The 15,826-nt window shown below is 35.9% G+C and overlaps 1 protein-coding gene across 1 annotated transcript in view; it reads right to left on the bottom strand.

Moving 5' to 3' along the window:
• The window catches only part of spn-E (tudor domain containing 9 protein spindle E), a 64,112-nt gene that overhangs the window by 27,644 nt on the left and 20,642 nt on the right, over positions 1-15,826 (bottom strand). The window contains exons 9-15 of the mRNA XM_085948091.1: positions 15,348-15,511; positions 13,589-13,756; positions 12,413-12,575; positions 10,887-11,014; positions 10,120-10,332; positions 4,522-4,751; positions 2,280-2,337 (exon numbers count right to left, since the gene is read on the bottom strand). Of these exons, the coding sequence (XP_085804217.1) occupies positions 2,280-2,337; positions 4,522-4,751; positions 10,120-10,332; positions 10,887-11,014; positions 12,413-12,575; positions 13,589-13,756; positions 15,348-15,511 (1,124 nt within the window). The remainder of the gene's footprint in view (positions 1-2,279; positions 2,338-4,521; positions 4,752-10,119; positions 10,333-10,886; positions 11,015-12,412; positions 12,576-13,588; positions 13,757-15,347; positions 15,512-15,826) is intronic.

Raw genomic sequence — 15,826 nt, 5'->3', positions numbered from 1 at the left:
ATTTTATACAGTCGAACTTGGTTATTACGAGGAAGGTGTGACGTACTGAATTTGCTCGTTATAAGCATTACTCGCTATGTCGTTATATAACATTTTTCGCGCCACATTCTATTTAAGCATTGAACATTGAAAACCATCGTAAAAATCCCCGAAACAAGCATGGCATTCATAAACTACAAAAGAAGTTGTAAAAGTAGATACCTTCTGACTTCACAAAGTTGGATTTTTTACATGCAATTTCAACCATATATCGCACCCCCGCAACTAAACTGCCACAATCCAAAAAACGTCAAACAGAGAAAATCAGCTTTGAAGTTTTTACTTTTCGCATTTTTGTACTGTGTTTTTGAAATATATTTAGATATTGAATGAATTTTTGACTTGAATTTGATGACTTAGAGATATGAAATTTTCAGTACATATACTATGAACGATAGACAATGAAACATAGTAATTAACTCAAAAGACGTATATTTGGACTTGTGGCGGTTTAGTTGCGGGGGTACAATATGCGTGGATCCTTTTTCAATGTTGTCGGCGAAAACACCAATTAAGTACTTAGACACTTAACTAGTGTCATAAACGTAGTCCAATCCTGGCAGCATCGGTTGATTTTATTGCTTAGGGTCGAAAATGTTTTTTTTAAATGATCGACACATTAACACTTTTGCTCGGTATACCCGAGAAGTAGCTCGTTATAAAAGTGAATAAATGTATGGAGAAAATCATAAACTAAAACGTCAACAAATGTTTCCTCATTACATCCGAGATCTCGCTATTTCCGTGATCGTAATAACCAAGTTAGACTGTATTTCGTAATTTGATTTTTTTTAAGATTTCCTGTCCTTTCGATTTCAGATTAATGAGGTTTTACTGTATATCAAATGTCTCTCCAATACATCTCCATATTATAGACAATATAATGGAATCCACTATCCAACCCTCCCTGTACTACACCCGGTCTTAATCAGACATTATAATAAGGGTGACACGTGACGTAAGAGTTTTTTTTAAATAAGTGTCCTTTTACTGCATTTATTTTTAAAAAGGCTTACGAAATAAGGGCAAAAAAATGTGGTAGAGATGACTAAGAGGTGACACCCTCGTTCACCTTACTGCAATTGTTTACTGTCAATTTTAGATAGGTATCTTCACATTGGATTATCTCTTTATTTACTTAATTGAGCTAAATTAGTGAACTTAAACAATGATAGAACGGATGACCGACCATCATTAATGAAAATACACTGAAGTATTCAACTTGTCAAATAATTGTTATCTAATCACATCCCATCCGATTTGGTTGGAGATTGAAACCTAACTACAGTATAACCTCGTTTTTTCATGCCCGGAATTCACGTTTTCCCGGCAATTGCGTGTAATTTTTTCAGTCCCGATGTGTTTAGTACATTTAATACCCGCATTTACGTTTTTCTTTCCCGCGATTTACGTCGGAAATATTCAAAATAATATATGCGAGTTACGCGCGCTTGACAATGATTGGGTCGTGACATTCGAACGGCGTAAGGTGTTTGGAGGGAAAACTCCGTGTCTTTAGAACGGCGAACGGTGATTGGCCGGCGAGCGACGCTGTGATTGGCCTGAGTTCGGCGCATAACAAGGTGATTGGTCCATTGGTGACCATCTTTTCTTTTGGCATCGTGTTTGTGTTTGTATACACTCCATCTGTCATTATTCTGTCATCAGTCTTACAAGTTATAAGTTCGCGGTTTATTTATTTCATAATGTTTTCGGTTCGATTATTATTCATTTTTACATCCTCATTCTTTCAAACACATAATGTCTAACCAAAGGAAAGCTTTGTCAGTTGATGACATTGTTGACAGTCATTTAACACCAGCAGACTTGTCTGCTGAAGAACTGTCTGATGAAGAAGAGGTTGATATTCTAACAAAAGAAGAAGCAACGAGGTTCACCGAGGGTTTAAAAACCTACTTTACAAACTTTGCTGATATCCAAGATGATACTTTTAAATGTTTATAATATAGTCTTGAAAGAGAATTACATAACAAAAAAACAAAAATGCAACAAACTAATATATGTACATGATTTTTTTAATAAAAAATTAAAAATTTTTTCAATAAAAATTTAAATTGAATGTTGTTTTTTAATAAAACGTTATTTTTTTAGAAACATAAAATTTAAATGTTTTTTTTTCAATACCCCCCTTTTACATTTTCCCTCCAATTAGATTTTTTTTTCAGTCCCTTAAAAAACGTAAAATATGGGTTATACTGTAATATGCAGAAGATACTTACGGCTAAGTGACTTTTTAGATGTGCAGCTTCTTTTTTGGGGAAAGTTATGTAAACTTTGCTGTAATAAAAAAAACAAATATTTCATAAAATAAGTTTGGTTATGTGAGAGTGATTAGTTTCAAAGTCGTAACCTCCATTTTTACTGTTTTTGATATTTTTTTCTTGATCTGATTCAGTAAATACATTTCCATTTTATGTTTATTCATAGAATATAAAATCCAGCCACGTTTGTTAGTTAAATCTGAAATTGACTGCAAAGTCGTTTATATTTATCAGCTGACATTTTGCATAATTTACGACTGCCTTTAAAAATGAATTTTTATTAATTTTATAGCCGTACCACATACGCGTGAAGTTTGATAGTTATGGCAGAAAATATGACATAGTTAGAGCGACCCGAGCGAGAGAAAATGATGCAATAGGCTTCATGTAAGAGCAGTCGGACATGGTACATGGCGGGATGGTATCAATAATTAAATTTATAGCACGTGTACACGTGCGTAGATTTACTTGCACCAATAGCGTGTATTTTAAAAACTATCGCGATATTAGCTGTTTACACGCAGAAGTGCTGACTGTCTCGCCAATCTCATTCTTCAAGAGTAAGCAAGACGCGGTATTATCATTGTATGGTACTACATATTTGACAGGCCTTGAAAATCGGTTAACCCCAAAGTGAGTCTACACAGTGTAGTTTGCTTTTTTACCGGCATTCTGATCCTAAAAAGATCATAATCACTTGCTCAACCATTACGTCAGTGCTGATTCCACACAATTAAAAACAATACATATGTGTATTTGCCAGACCCAGGATTCGAACTTGGGACCAACGACATTAATAAAAGGTTATATTACTAGTAATCTATAACTATGGGTCTTGTGAACTTTTTGTATAACAGCATTCTAAATGGGAGCGCGTTAACATTTTTAGTTTTTGTAGTTTTTTAATTAGGCGCCAGCAAAAAAAAATGAAATTACATAAATTGTCATAAGTAAAATATTTATAGCTGCACACTCTTGCCTGTTTTGTTATTCTGTACATCAGTAGCGAAGGGTGGAGGTAGGCTGTTAAGATCTGCTATGAATAGTGCAAATTAAACTTTGTTAGTCAAAGTATTTGTTGTTATTGAACTAAGACTACTTGTTTTTGGTTAGTTTTGAAAAATCAATTTTTGGGGCAGGTCCCCAACCAAACCATAATAGTTTTGATATGTAGAATGATGCGCTGGACCCCCCCTGATGATGTAAAGTCACGGTGATCGTCTGCTGGCTTCTTCTTTCGGGGACATGCTTATTGATTGACAACGCGGAATTACAGGCGAAAACAGGGCGTTTTATTGTCGGAATACAGTTACAGTAAATTTACAGCGTAGAAAATATTTATAATGATTATATATATATATATATAATGATTTCATTTGTTGAAGTTGCAAAAGGATGACTATAAATTTTCATACATTTAAGCTTACGGGCTAGAAATTTGTCTCGCAGTCGATCTGCTCATGTTTGCATGAATCCGCCCAATGATGATTCAGGCCTCATGGCCTTGGATCCTCTGAGGATGCCATGGTTTAGGCGGTAACAACGTATTTGTTTTAATTGGATTAAGAATACATATTACACATATTGTTGGTTCATTTTTTTAAATTCATTATGCCCTCTGCCTAAACCAGACTACAATAGATAAAAAACATTATTCTATCTATAAAAAGTTATGTATGATTTAATTGCATAATTTTAGATATTTTATATAGACAAGTATTTTTACGACTATTATCTATTATGGCTTTAGTTCCGCAGGGTTTAATTGAATTTTAAAACTAACCAACATCTGTAAATTATTGTAGTCTAACTTCAATGAAAACAAATACGTATGACTGTCAAAGATTATTGTGCACTATTTATGGCAGATCTTAACAGCCTACCTCCACCCTTCGCCACTGGTGTACATATACCATACACATATTTTTGTGATTGTTTATCTAAATAACGATGATTCGGCATATTTGGTTGTCTATCCAAGTACAATAATTGATATGATCTGTCCTTTCATAGGTGTTAGCTACATTCGTGTTACAATGTTAATGGTTCGGTTTTCGGGAAATGAAAAAAAATGAAATGGAAAAGAAATGAAAACATGATTTACCACAAAAAGCTTTGCGATTGTCAGTTTGCCTACCACGTGTCGGACAATTAAAATATACTCATCTCATAAAAGGAGGGAATAAACATAGAGACCAACCTGCTGATACTGTCAAAATTGACGATGACATCCTCATTGGTGCAGCACTGAAAGGCCTCCTTGAAGAAGTTGGAATAGATGGGGGCGGGCTGGTTCACGTCCATGTTGCCCAGATAGACGGTGTTGCGCGGGTCACGGCCTCCAATCGTTTTGGTCGCCTCGCGCTCCACCTCGTCTCCGCTATGCCCCAACGTGAAGTAGAATGGGTAGAACGCGCCCGCGATCACTATCTGAAATATTAGTTTCGCCATCAAACATTGGAATATGGTAAAACCTTGATACAACACACATGGAATTCAACCGGATCCGGTCCGTAAACAATTTTATTTTTGGTGCATGATTATTTTATATATTTTGGTTACCCGACAGGACCGATCACAGAAGAATAAGTATGTACAATAAGAATACAAAATAAAAGAATATGTGTTCATAGTTACAGTTATAAAGAATACATATATTGGAAAGAATTATTAAAAATTATTAGCATATAATAATATTCTTCACAAAAAAGGTGACAGAGAAGACCTAGCAAATTATCGTCCAATAAGTCTACTCCCTATTCTCTACAAGACGTTCACAAAAATTCTCTCAAACCGTCTGCAAAATGTACTAGACGAGAACCAACCGAGAGAACAAGCCGGATTTAGAGGAGGATACAGCACTATGGACCATATCCAAGTCGTCAGAGAAATCATAGAGCGGTACCAAGAATACAAACTGCCACTATGCATGGGTTTTATAGACTATGAGAAGGCGTTTGATTCGATAAAGAAATGTTCAATACTCGACGCACTCAGAAAACAAGGAATCCCTGGACGCTATATAAATATTTTCAATAATATATACAGTAGCGCAACAGCATCTGTAAATCTCCATAAACCATCGCGCAGATTTCCTATCAGCAAAGGAGTCCGACAAGGTGATACAATCTCACCTAAACTATTTACAGCTACCCTTGAAGACTTATTCAGTCAACTTGACTGGAATGACAAAGGGATCCCCATAAATGGAGAATACCTGAGTCATCTGCGCTTTGCCGATGACATAGTAATTTTCTCGCAAGACTCAGAAGACCTCCAAAGCAGAATGCAGGAACTCGCTGAAGTAAGCAACAAAGTAGGTTTGAAAATAAATGTAACAAAGACGAAAGTCATGTTCAACTGCTTTGCAGGCCAAAAAGAGATCCTCATCAATGGCACTCAGCTCGAACAGGTGAAAAGCTACATCTATCTGGGACAACAAGTATCTATAGATGGATGTATATTTGATGAAATTGTTCGCAGAGTAAAGCTAGGCTGGAGTGCTTTTGGCCGCCTGAATAATGTCTTCAAAAGTGACCTTCCACTGTGCCTAAAGCGCAAAGTGTTCAACCAGTGTGTGCTTCCCGTGATGACATATGCGTGTGAAACATGGACCCTAAGTAAAAGAGAGATCCAGAAACTTAGAGTAGCACAACGTGGTATGGAGAGGTGCATGCTGGGCATAACGCGAAAGGACAAAAAGAGGAATGAGTGGATAAGGAAGCAGACAAGGGTTTGCGATATTAAAAGCCTTAAATGGAGATGGGCTGGACACATAGCTCGAAGAAGAGACAATCGTTGGACAAATCTAGTCATCCAGTGGTATCCAAGAAGTACAAAACGTCCACAAGGTAGACCTAGAGGCCGCTGGATCGATGAAATGATAAAGTTCTGCGGAAGTACGTGGCAACGCAATGCACAGGACCGAGAGAAGTGGAAGCAACTTGAAGAGGCCTTCATCCAGCAGTGGATAGATTCAGGCTGATGATGATGATGATGAATACAGCTTTGTGTGCGATAATTGGATCTATTGTCGCATGGGGTGATTTTCTGCAGCAACGCGTGTCAGCTGATGTTCTAATGTGTAAAAAGAAATTTTTCATGCTTTTATAACATTTTAACTTATAATTCAAATATGTAGATACAGTTTCCATACTATGCTCCAACTGCGTAGTGATACAGTAGAACCTCGTCATAATGGACTAATGCGGATGAGGGGATGTCCGTTAAAACCGAAAGTCCGTTATATAAAAACACAAACAAAATCTTGTTTAATCATCTTCGGATGATATATCCAGATACACGTGTTCTGGAGTGACGTTAATGTTCGATGTCAATGCACTTGCTTTCGGTAATCCTGCTTTGAAAAAAGAATCAAGTTTTGTTTGCACTTTTCAAATCTACTGTATTTTACAACGTTTTTATTAGGTAGTATTCTTATTTGTCCGGTGGTTGTTTGAAACTTTTAGAATATATCAGAACACAATGCCAATGCAATTTTTTAATACTTTTAGCCATCTTTAAGGGCGGACTACTGTATTTTACAACGTTTTTATTAGGTAGTATTCTTATTTGTCCGGTGGTTGTTTATCCAGTACAAATCTTGCAATCGATTTTTAACTTACTTCCCGACTAGCTAGACATTTGAAACTTTTAGAATATATCAGAACACAATGCCAATGCATTTTTTTAATGCTTTTAGCCATCTTTAAGGGCGGACGTGCTCAGCGTGGGTCAAAATGGTGCTTTTATTCTATTTTCAAAGCATGATCCTGGACATTCCTTAAACGTTGTAGATAATCTATTTATATAATTTTGAAGCCTTATTATCCTTTATATTTATTTTAAACATTTGATGACTGCATTAAGTATTTTTATTACATAAAATAGTATTCTTTTAAACCTCTCGCTCCAATGTTTTAGAATATAGTCATATTTCAGTACATAAATGTGCAGTGGTGTTAAGATTTTTTACATTTATTAATTTTTAAACGCATTTATAAAACCATCAGTATAATTTATGTCGACATTATTATAGTGAAATATTTACGATAAAAAATTATATTGATAATCTCTGTGATCCCAAATTTGACAAGAATTAGGCATTTTATTATTCAAAAAATGGGCAAGATTAACACATTTGAAGATAATTCTAAAGATATTGATTATAAGCTATGTTTTTGACCATTCAAGTGTGATAAACATCCTACGAATAATGATTGCTTTATAATAATTATTGACCTAAGAATAAGGTAGTGTTTCTTTGAAATATGCCATTTCTTCTGGCATTCCCCAGTAGTTAAGCTACAACATACGGCCGTAGCCATAAATTGACAAACTAAAACTCAAGTAGGGAGTAAGAACATGTTAACACGCGTGTTTGAACATGTACCTAACCGAAAAAAAAATCTTTTTTTTTTTAAACGGTATTTCGTTTTTCGTTATTTCGTTGGGTTTTCGACTAGTCAAGTCAAGTTTATATGATTCAACAGAAAATTTAAAAACGTTATATATAAAAAGTTCTTTTTATCTTGTAATTATTTAAATCAACTCTCTAAAATTACAAAAATGTGTGCAATATACATAGTTGAATTATGTTATCTCAATAAATATTATTAGATCGTCGATATATAATTTTATTATTGATAACTTTATTTTTGGGCATGTTGTTTCTTCTTCCTCGCAATGTGATTATCATGCGCAGAATATTATTTATAGGCGGCGACACTTGGATTTAACAGCTTCGCTGCCTCCCTATATAGTATAGAATTGACCCCATTTGCCAACCCACGAAAACGTAAAAATTAGGTCAAGGTAGACGATGACTGTATTCAGAATTTTTTTATTAGTCGTTAACATGTCAATACGCCCCTGTATAATAATAATGTCGCCGGTCGGAGCCGCCGGCACTGGCAATGAACTTGAACTCGAAAGGTTGAAAAGGTATTTGTTATAATAACATAACAAGTCGTAAATTATAAAATTTGTCACAGTACATTCACATTGAAAACATTCAAGTGGATTTTATGAAAGTCGCTCTTGTAAAATGATCGAAAAAATAATACGCAGTTTTGTTTTATGGTTTATTGGGCCTGACATAAAATTAAAATTTATTGGTTTCTTAATTATTTTCATGGGATTTGGTGCTCCCATGTGTTATGAAAAGTATCAAATTTCAAAGCAATCCACTTGAGTAACACTAATGTGTCACCAATTAATATTTTCTTTGCACAGTGGCGTGCTTGACTAAAAAACTTTTTATCTTTATAAAATCATACTGAAAAATATTCTAAATAACCTAATGCTGCCACTGCCGAACATGTGATAAGTGATAATGATAAGTGGTATGTAGTTAGGACCTTATAAAACACAGTGCCGAAAAATGTCTATAAAAAAAACAAATTAAAAACCAACTATCGAAAAATATTGGTAACGTATTCATCTACGATGCCAGCTAAGAAATAAATCACTCAATGGTAATGCCAGTGAAATAATGACAATTTCGTGATTACTATACAGGCGGCTCCGACTATGAGTGGTGACGCGGCTCCGATCGGAGCCGGAAGGCAGCGATGCTGTTAAACATGTATAACATTAACAGGATGTTTTTAACAATTTCCACATTTGACCGGATATTTTGTCTGTTCCAAAGTTCGTTATATCGAGGTTGTACTGTATATGGAACTATTTTGCAGATACATACATTAGGTTATGTCGAAGATTATTTTATTGCCTTCCACGAGGCGTAACATCTCCATTCTCTTTGTCTGTCGCAAGCTCTTTGCAATTCGTTACCATTCAAAGATGTTATATTCTACACAGTTGACCAAGTGTAGGTCTTATGACACACCTTTTCCCTTTCGGTCTACCGCCTCACTTTTACATGTGAGATAATAGAGAGATAGAGTAAAATCCCGTTAATACAAACACTGTTAATTCGAAAATCGCCGTAAATCTTAATAAAAGCCAAAATTCTTAAAATCCATTTATAGTGATTTCTACGATGATTACTAATATGCATCACTGATATTAATCTGAAAGAAATTCTATCGGAAACGGGAACAATGTTACAAAAAGTTTTACTGTGTTTTTGTCGTACATAATGTGGGGTTGCTGCCAAAAGTATAATTTAGGTATTTTAGGTATTTAGAGTTAACAACGGATTATGTTTCTATACATAAATATGTATGCTGGAAGTAAAATTCAAGGTCATCAGATATATTATAGAACATGCACATATAGCACAAAGAAATTACCATTATGCCTGATCTTAGAAAGCATGTCAAATTTCAAATTAAAATGACTCCATAACATGATTTCTAGTATTAGGTACTAACTTTTAGCAGTAACCCCACCCCACTTATTGTATTTAGTAATTCAAATTTTTTAATCGATTTTCGGTATAGCCGATTTTGAATTAACAAAGTTATACCTATTGTACATTATACATATTGTCGAACAAGAACCTCTTGTCTATGTGTTAAAACTGTGAACTAACAAGACCCACCTGTTTTTAACCGCACTTCGACTACAGCGACTTCCGGTTATCGACGAGTTGTCCACGTGTTAAAACTGTGAACTAACAAGCCCCTCCTATTTAGTTAATCGCACTTCGACTACAGCGACTTCCAGTTATCGTCTAGATCTTGTCGGGCAGTAGTTTGTAGTCATTCAAAGAAATCCAGTTTTCTGCCATGTTAGTATTTAATAAGTTCCAGTAGGTATTCTGATCAATAGGTCAGTATAAGCCTGAGTTTTTATAATATGGAATAACAATATTTATTGAAATTGAATATACCTTGAGTATTAGCGGCAGCTCAACTTTGGTCCACAGACGCCCACCGATTTTCCTCTCTTCGATGCCCTCCCGGGCGAGACGGGAGTGCATTTCTCTCACCAGGTGCTCCACGTCATACAGTGCGTTCAGCTGTAGGTAGAAGTTCTTGCACCATGTCTTCTCCCCGCCTTTCACCGTGTTAAAGTATCTTTGCTGCTTCAGAGTTTGGTATACCTACAATATAATTTTTTGTTTAATAATATTCATTGGAGATAAAATACTACAGTATGGTGAGACATTGACATAACTTTTTGTTATAATTCGAAATACGGTGAAATTCGTTTTTCGAATTATCGATGTTCTACTGTAGTCAATTTAGTTATTTTAGTAATTAATTTTAGTGATACTGATTTAGGTAGGAGACGTGGTAACGATGTGTATAATGTAGGAATCGTCCACGGTAAAACTACTTCAAATAAATGAGCATGTCCAAACTGGGCAGGGCATGTGTGTGATTGGTACGGTATTCAGTCAACGCACGTATTGTTTGGAAATTTAAACGCTTTGATTCATACCACAGTTGTCTCGTTCATTTTTTGTTAGTTTTAATATCGGTCTGAAATCTTCAACAATCTATTTTTCGATTTCTGGATAGAAATGTATAAATATACGGGTGAGATAATTGACAACAAATTCTAATTAAGACATCTCCGGATTTTCAGCAAATATCTGCATTGATTGAAAGAGCTCAAGAATGAAGAGGAATAAGTATGGATCCATAATCTAACCTGGTACACATTGAGGAACGCAATGGAGTCACTGCAGCAGCCGTCGGCATAGGTCAATCTTGAGTTGTACGCACTAAGCTTGTCCATGAAGGGCGTGGCAAATACGTTTTTTGTGCACATTGCAGCGCCTGAAAAAAGTTTTTAAAATTATAACCTCCGATTCCTATTGTTGTGTTCGGCAACGGAAATCCTTACCAACGGCCCCCGATCCTTCACATGGTCCAATGGAAGGTGTATGTTGGTATTAATATTCGGTGGATATTAATCTTCAGTGCTGTTTATTCGTCAATTAATCACAAAGTATAGTTACATGGTGTAAATAAAAGGGAAAGAACTCGGAAGAGTTCAACCCGCAGTGACACACGGAGAGTAGAGCTGAGTTAAGTTTGAGCAAGTTGAATGCTATTAGAATCATTTACGTTGTTATAAATATGAAAAAGTAAGTAACATTAGTGACGCTTAGTTCATGTATAATGATTTATATTATCGTCACTGTAAAGGCCAAGTAGCGTAACACTCAAATATCAAATTGATCAGGAAGTGAAAAAAACTGTGGGCGTTGGATTTACTGTCCAACAGGATCTTCTTGGCTACGTGAACTGTGAATTAACAAGCTCCTCCCATTTTTAACCGCACTCTGATTGAAGCGCCTTCCGGTTAGCGGCGAGTTGTCCACGTGTTAAAACTGTGAATTAACAAGCTCCTCCCGCTTTTAACCGCACTAGCGACACCCGGTTATTGCCTAGATCTTCTTGTCGGACAGTACTTATTATTTTATTACAAATGGAGTGGCTTACTCTGTACGTACCCTGTGGCTTACGTTTAGAGTGGGTTACAGCATCTGGCTGGAATATTTTCTGTTAAGTTACAAATGGCTTAAAAATAGTTAATATATGAAATATATAAGTATATAATATATGAAATAATTTTTTGGGATTTATGATACTTGGCCAGTTTGTGTAAGAGTATGCAATAAGTCCATTACATACCATCAAAATGTCACTTTGGTGAAGGTTACGCTACTTGGCCTGTACAGTGACGATATGTGTGTAATAACACAGCTAGATAGGGTGGATAAATTGGGGTTGATTAATAATATAATATTGTGTAAGTACATTGCAATAGTCGAAATCACACCAATCGAATATTTTTAACAATGGTACATAATTAGTAACTTAGGGTGTTGATGAATTAAACAAAAGAGAATTAATTGTCATTATGGAGACATTATATAGAACGGAGTTATGGATATATATATATATTTTTTTTTTCCGACCAAGAGTAGAGGTTTGTATTAACAGATTTTGTTTTTTACGAGAAATGGATGTCAGCCACTTGTTCAACCTATTAGGACAATATGTGTACTTGCCAGACCCAGGATTCGAACCTGAGACCCACAGCGTGATAGTCCAACGCTTAAGCCACGCGGCCACCATGGGTGTATACCATGGATATATAACTGTATTTATATAACATTACTTCGAAATACCTGGTAAATCTTACGCGTTAATTACACAAAGACTCACCCATAATGATGCATTCGCTGAGACATCCGTAGATGTGACCAAGCATGATGAGTTTAGCAATGCGTACGTCCACCGGCAGTTTCACCATCACCCTGCCAAGGTGAGTGATGTCTCCGTCATCTGTAGACACCTCTCCTTTTACTGTTTTCACTAACGCTCCAATCTGCAAGGTCATGGCTACCACATTAAAAAGTATTCAATATACTTGCTATCCGTGTCAGGAAACTTGTACGTATGCAGTTCACCGTATCACACTTCACTGTGAAATGTTATATCGGAAATATATGGCCGTATATTAATAATTTGGACGCTGAAGACGCACCTGGCGCGTAATGACCAGGCGGCCGATCGTGGTAATTAGCGTGCATTTTAAAGATGATAATTAAAAAGTCATCATCTAGTCAGCAGTGAATGAGTTAAAGACCGTCCAACCTCTGAGTTTCTAGTGCTGATATAAAATTCATGTCTTAATAAAACATGGTTCTTGTTGGTTTACACTTTACAGGAAGCCAGCAGCAAACAAATTTTGAAAATATCCAATATACTGGATTATTTGTTAGGTTAGGTTTTCATTCTTGAATTCATGAATTTTGCCAATAATAATAAAATTGGAGACCATATAGTATACGATCATCTCTTTCCGATAAGAAAGCTCACGGTGAACTGTGCCACGGTGAAATGTTTTGCATACAATTTAGATCTAACCCTTGTTATCGGACCATATTAGGAATTCACTGGTCAAGTGACATAAGAAATGATAAAGAATATCCATCTCTGAGTTATAAAGATCAGATTATTGGTAATTTTTTGAACTTCCTATTTATGTGAAAAGACTTTTTCATCTTGATCTTGATCTTAATGCAGCGCTTCGTCTCTCAGAAAGAATGCTGCAATCACGTTTATCAAATTTTCTTACAAAGAAGAAGCAGCAAGCAGCAGATGTGGCACTAACCAAAAATTGTAATTTTAAAACATAAGATTTAATAAATAAAATTCTATCTATAATGGTTATTATTTCTGGCTAATACCGGGCCGCAAAATATTTCTCCTACATTAAAGGTAAAAGGTAGAAGAACCCTGATTTACTTTATGGAAGTAGTGAGTCATGTCATTTCATGAAAACTCTTTATAAACATAAAAGTCGTAAAGTGAAATTGCTGTTATTTCGTGATGTACCTCCTTGAGATTAAGAATGGTCCTGTTGATGTTGGACAAGTCGGGCGGGTCCATGGCCAGGGCCAGGATGGAGCAAGGGGATCCCATGTTGAAGAGTTTGGTCAAAAGAACCAGCCTCTCTAGTGGGCAGCGCTTCATCTCCGGGGTGGCGTAGTTAGGAAGGTCTTCCTGAAATTAACACATAATCATGTCAACATACTCTATCCGTCAGTTATAAGTAAAATCGTTCTGTTAGTATGTAAGCCTCCTTCTCAGATTGTGTAGCTTCAAAAAAAAAAAATATTACAATAAGTTAGTTGCATGTAATTGTTACAATAAGTGCTATGTTTTAACAGCACCTCTCTTGAGTGTACTAAATTTTAGAGCGAGATAGACAGTTTTGACTATTTAGATGGCTAACTTATTGTGACAATTATAATACTTCGACAAACATATGAAAAACTACCCTCGATAGGTGCTAATAGCAGTCTTGTGTTTAGAATAGATGCGCTGATACCATTTATTTTGGATTAAAAGTGGTGAACTCAGAACTGATTAATAAATAGAATGGTATACCCTATATATATGATATTTATAACGCAGGGTTTCGAATGTGTGTCCTATGAAAATGAAATAGTCTGTTGCAACCTTAAAATTCACTAATATTGTATTAATACTATGGACCAAAGGTACTTGATGGAATTAGAATTTGACACTAATATTGAATGAGCGTCAGTGCATAAACTGAGAGCAGTTGTCAGATCGAAGGACAAGCGTATTTTTGACACACATTTAAGTTTATCCCATATTCTTCCACACTCGAGATCGGTTGCCTGTTACTCCACACCCGTTATTTTAGTATTTCAGTCCCAATATTTCTGAGTTCCCTGGTGGATTATCCATGATTGCCACGCGGCTTAAGCGTCGGCCTATAGCGTCATGGGTCCCAGGTTCGAATCCTGGGTCTGGCAAATGCATATATTGTTTTTTAATTTGTGTATGAGTCAGAGTATGGACCTAATAGGTTGAGCAAGTGGCTGACATGACCTCATCGAAATTAGTAGAAATTGCAATAAATGGATTTTAATAAATATTTAGATATATAGCGAAATGTTGAATTAACTGTGTTCACATTAACAAGATTTTACTGTACCCACCTAATAATAAAGTAATAATTTTTTATCAGACCATAAGTTAAATAATCATCTTCGCTCCCGAGCAGAGCAAACGGTACACCATGGAGTTTGGGTTATGTAGAGGTTTTTTTTTTCTAAAGAGAAATGGTTGGTGGACATTAATTTTCCCCATCGGGTCCTTGCTTTGGATCAAACATATACGTGACCCACAGCTTTAGAGGGAAGCACTTTGCCACTGCTAAGTTAGTAATGAATCTAAAGCCAGCAATACTATGCCTTCAGTGAGTTTTCTTGCTCTATGAGACCGTGATCAACAGGAGGCCGCACATACAAATTTCGCAAGTTATCTCATCTGACTTTAAACTCAAATTACTAGCCACTGTCGGTTAATTTGCATAATCTAAAAAATTAAACACACAGTGACATCTGTTTGAATGATTATGAAATACTAAGCCACAAATTATCGATATTACAGCGATTGTAGTAAGAGCTATGCTCTACATTCAACGTGTGTCGTTAAATTCTGCGGCCTGTCAGATACTGCCATAGTAATATCGTGAGGCATAGAAAAGGTTAATTAGTATGCATCGAGATTTTAATTTGTAATACTGTCACAATCCGCCTAATAGGAAAATATGACTGACATAGAAATGTTTCGGTAGAATCCTGTAGACTCGTCCAGGACGGACACGCCCTGCTCGTCCCGCCCGCTGCATGCAGTTGGCCTTAGAAGCCCAGCGTAGCTGCAGCGAAGAGAAATTGGAAGACATGTCCGATACCAGCACCTTCGTCAAGCAGAAGTCAATCACTGCAACACATCCATATACAACCATCATCACCGTGAATCAACACAGTTTATACCACAGGAAATACTGTAGTGAAGTCTGTATAGTACATCAGATACACTGATGAGATAGACAATGTTGCCATAAGGGGGTTAGTGACATTTAACGATAATGAGTGTTAAGTTTTCCTTTTATTGTGCCGAAAGGGCGACCATGTTTTCTACCAAATTAACTAAAAATAATTACCACTAACATTATATTTAACACAAAAACAACGAATTTCAGCAAAAAATGCTCGCAGTTTTTAAATGAATGTAGTCATTCAAATCAATATGTAC

Source organism: Rhyacophila brunnea, unplaced genomic scaffold (genome assembly GCF_057557595.1).
Source record: "Rhyacophila brunnea isolate RB1 unplaced genomic scaffold, BYU_Rbru_1.0 scaffold_20, whole genome shotgun sequence".
NCBI lineage: Eukaryota > Metazoa > Arthropoda > Insecta > Trichoptera > Rhyacophilidae > Rhyacophila > Rhyacophila brunnea.
This window is presented reverse-complemented; position numbering and strand designations above follow the sequence as displayed.